This window comes from Ipomoea triloba, chromosome 1 (assembly GCF_003576645.1).
Source record: "Ipomoea triloba cultivar NCNSP0323 chromosome 1, ASM357664v1".
Lineage (NCBI taxonomy): Eukaryota > Viridiplantae > Streptophyta > Magnoliopsida > Solanales > Convolvulaceae > Ipomoea > Ipomoea triloba.
This window is the reverse complement of record NC_044916.1, coordinates 28859123-28863228: the sequence shown is the minus strand read 5'-3', so window position 1 is coordinate 28863228 and position 4106 is coordinate 28859123. Positions and strand designations below refer to the sequence as shown.

The window sequence follows — 4106 nt, the reverse complement described above, 5'->3', positions numbered from 1 at the left end:
AGAAACACCACGCTCAAGAGCAAACTGAATCTGGTTATCGCTAGCATCGTCTTTGGGAGCTATAGACAAGGTGGTTACATTGTGCTTCGACAAATAAACACCAAAGCTTCCTATACCACAACCAATATCCAAGACAACGCGTGTGCGTTTGCCAAAGGCAATGTCTGGAACCATCTACAAGCAAATGGAAAACAAAGGAGCCAATGCCATGTGAATATTGAGAAAGTAACCAGGTGGGTATAACTCATAAAAACCAGCATACCTTGGATATCTGATCCAAATGTTGTTCTACACCGTTGGGAAACTGGGTTCCTCCTCCAGGAAATATAAACGTACTTTCATTATTTCTTGATATCAAATTCTGCCCTTCTTTATTATCAACCAAGGAAGTCTGAGGTATATTAGAAACCCAAACCTACAGAAACATTTGAAAGTTAGTTAAATACTCAAGTAAAATACCAAAGGAAAATACTCGTTGGTTCTTGGATGGAAAGTCGTGGGCAATTATGCAGGATTGAGCCTTGACAGCCAGAGCATGGGAGTTTCACCCTCTTGTGGACACTAGCACTGATCCTCCCACCTAATAGACACTAGTCACTCGATTTATCCCTCTCCACAATCCTATGGGACCTTGGGGCTAGGGATTTTGTCTTTTGTGAGCAAAATACGAGTTATATTATATTATGTGTACTCTCACATTTTACCCCTTTACTTTTACTCTTGTGGCAAACAACGATAGACTATTTTCACAACGTAGGTCCTCACAACAAATATTTACCTCAGGAATTTAAAAGTGGGAGTAGAAAATGGAATTCCAAATAGTAGTATATTCTACAAAATTAAATACCAAAGGAAAATACTTGTGTGTTTTACCTCATCTCGGCTTTCCGGCCAATGAACTCGAAATTTATAGCCTTTGGGCCTGGGCACCACACAATCCAATCTTTTCCGGTTCTCCGGACAATGCCTCTCGTACTTTGCCCCACTCTCCGGCGAACTCAATTTGGATATAGCCTCCTCCGCATTGTCCAAGCAAGGAATGTAGTCACTCATGTTATCATCACAAACTTCAAATTTCTCGAATTTTCCCTTTACAATCTCTCTATCCTCGTCGTCATCTGCTCCTCCTTCATTCTCATTCGCCACAGTCTTCAGTAGGGAACTTTCGAAATCCCCAACGATAAATTCGCCCGCCATCACGCCATTCTCGTCTATAATTCCCATCCATTCCAAGAAATCCCCCTGCGTCCTTGGCTGAGCTGCCGCAGGCGGAGAAATCGGCTGCTGAGACTGGGTGGTCACAGTATTGATGGTGACAGTGATGGTGTCAAGGATGGAGAAGGAAGAGGGGAGCACGGTTATAGGGTTGAAAGAGAAATACCTGAGGAGGAAGAAGAAGGAGAGGGATAAGAGGGATAAAGCGGTGAGTTTTACGAAAGATGGGGACTTTGTAGGTGACAAGTGATCAGAATACGATAAGCTTGTGGAACGGACCTTCATGTTCAGAGAGGCGGCGGCGGCGGCGGTGAAATCAGAACCGCGGCTTTGGTTCTTCGTCTGGCGTGTTTGGGTTTAGAGGAAGTGAGGCTGTGCCACAGATTGTTGAGATTGAATTGAAGAAGATGCTAAAAAAATGTGTTAGTGTTTAATTTAGCGTGCATGAGATTTGGGACCAGCGGGGTGGAATGGTCAGTCATCGGCGTTGTCGGGTTCCGACGAATGTTTGGATTCATGGAAGAATCCGTTTCAGTGTCGCCATCCATTCCAATTAAGGACCAGAGCTTCCAGTATGCATAACAAAAATGTCTATTTTGTTCCTAGCACTGATGTACTATAAACTGGCTCTTTCTTTGTCCAACATGCTGTTTTGCCTCTTGTTTACGGAGTATTTTTCTTTTCTTAATTATCGTTTGAGATCTCACTACTACAAATAAGATCTTTAATGTTGATTTTTTGAGATTTTTATTGTCAATTTTCTTTCAATGTCGTTATTTTATATGTCCCATATTTTTAAAATACAACTTAAAACTAACGTAGTATATTTAAAAAAAAAAAATTAAAAATTTACCATACAGTTTGATAGTGTAAGTACAAAAGGCCGTAAAGTTGAAATACGGTTTGAGAATCGAATACAAAGCATTATATTTTAAGGGTTTAGTCCGATCAAGGTGACAGTGGATAAGAGGTTCTTGAACTATTCAGCTATTGAAACAAGCTAGTAAGCTAACGGAAGATGCAATAATTATAACAAATTTGTTGGGTGCATGGTGCATTTAGGGGGAATGCACACATTTTTACATGCGCTTTTCACAGGTTAAAAGCTTGGAGTTAGCATAAGGGCCTTCACCGTCATCATATCTGAAGGTCACCCATCCAACTGCACGTATAATTTCTTCCAATTCATCGATGACGGGTATGAGGTCGCGGATGTAAACTCTTCCTCCAGGTCTCAGAATTCGGTCCATTTCCAGCACGATGTTCGATATATTGCATCTGCATATATAAATAAATAAATGTATCACTAGCTATGACACATACATTTCAAACCATCCGATCGAGGATTACGTACCTATTCTTCTCCACCGAGAAAAGCCTGATTGCATTCAGGAAATCGTATGTTCTTGGATAAGTGTCGAAGGGCTCACACCTACATACAGTTCAAAGCTAGGGAAATGAGTTGGTAGCAATCTGGTGTGATAGATTATGTTCATTTAACAGTAGTACGTCTCATTTACTTTAACTAACGCTAGCTAGCTTACCAATCATGCATCACGCCAATAAGACCACGGTCATAGATAACAGGCAGTGTATTGGAAGCGCTGACAGGAACAACATTCATAACCCAGCAATCAATCTCAAAATTAACTAAAGCTGCTGCAAACCTGCCAAAGAGGCCACACAGTTGAATCTCAAACTTGGAACTGGAAATTAAAGAATTGAATATACCCACTGCACGTACCCCCCATATCCAGCTTTCATGTCCATTACATTTCGTAGGTTCATATCTTTCCAGTGGAAAGCACCAACATATCCGCTTATAATATCATGCATATACTTGTTGTCTGCTTTGTAAATTTCCTTTCTAGACAACATAGAATCCATTTCGATGCTCAAAAGTCTGTCCGGTGGAGAGTTTAGGCGAGCAGGCCATGTACTCATATTACCTCCATACCCATTTTCAGGTAAAGGAGAGATGCATGCTTTCAGATTTACATACCTGCAACTCATGTTAAAACAATAAGTCATCACAAACTTCCTTCTAAGCAATAATTTCAAAGCAAATGCATCTAGACAATTCCAGACACAGAGGATACATACACTGTATGTAACAGAAATAACTACAGCTTTTAATTTTTAAGGAAGAGATGGGGTTAACTACATTGGACAAATGTATGTATGAAGTAAATCTGGGCAAACAGGAAATACCAGACATCATCTGGGTCATCGTCAGTGCCACATAATGAAGGCTTTGCAGTAGGATCACGGTTGAAATAACAACTGTTATTCAAGGGTTTCCGCCATATTGCAATGTTGCTCTCCTTTTTCACAAGTTCCCAACAAAGGTTACCTGCAAGATTCTCCATTTCTGCACTTTGGAAATGCAATAAACAATGACAACTGTAAAATTTGTAACAGAAAATCAAAGTGAAAGAAACTTAAACACAAATTAATTAAGGTCTAAAACAATGTGCAAATAGACATACAGAACCTATTAAAATTACCTTTCCATTGTTCTTCTAACTTTTCTTGTTTGTCAACATATTGTTCAGCCAGAACAAAGTATCCTCCTGCTCTAAGCATTCTGTTTACCTCAAGAAGCAAAATTCCCTCTTCACCACAAGCCAAAGAAAACTATGATATTATTACTATGAACCTAATATGAGTTAGAAAAACATATTCCCCATAAACTAACAGAATAATCTTGAATAACTGTATAAGGGGACAGACAACTAAAATTCATATAAGCACGGAAAAGGTGATGTACTAAAGATCATATAGGACTGAGCTGAGGATGTACCATTGCGGATCCAATTGACTTTGCATCTTGAACAATGTATCAACTCAAATGCTTGGCTAGGATACAATAACCGACGTGTTGCAAGCCC

The 4106-nt window shown here is 39.8% G+C and overlaps 2 protein-coding genes across 2 annotated transcripts in view; both read right to left on the bottom strand.

Annotated features, from left to right (window-relative positions):
- The window catches only part of LOC116012016 (probable methyltransferase PMT12), a 36987-nt gene extending 35205 nt beyond the window's left edge, over positions 1-1782 (bottom strand). Inside the window, exons 1-3 of the mRNA XM_031251478.1 lie at positions 874-1782; positions 263-415; positions 7-174 (exon numbers count right to left, since the gene is read on the bottom strand). Coding sequence (XP_031107338.1) covers positions 7-174; positions 263-415; positions 874-1500 — 948 coding nt within the window. The 5' untranslated portion in view covers positions 1501-1782. The remainder of the gene's footprint in view (positions 1-6; positions 175-262; positions 416-873) is intronic.
- A 298-nt stretch (positions 1783-2080) lies between these two features.
- LOC116012007 (probable methyltransferase PMT10) lies at positions 2081-4106 on the bottom strand (the record flags this gene model as incomplete). The annotated part of the gene is made up of 7 exons (XM_031251468.1): positions 2081-2493; positions 2570-2647; positions 2760-2882; positions 2960-3217; positions 3427-3586; positions 3723-3830; positions 4019-4106. Coding segments are annotated over 7 exons (1014 nt in total), but the record flags the coding sequence as incomplete, so codon positions are not given.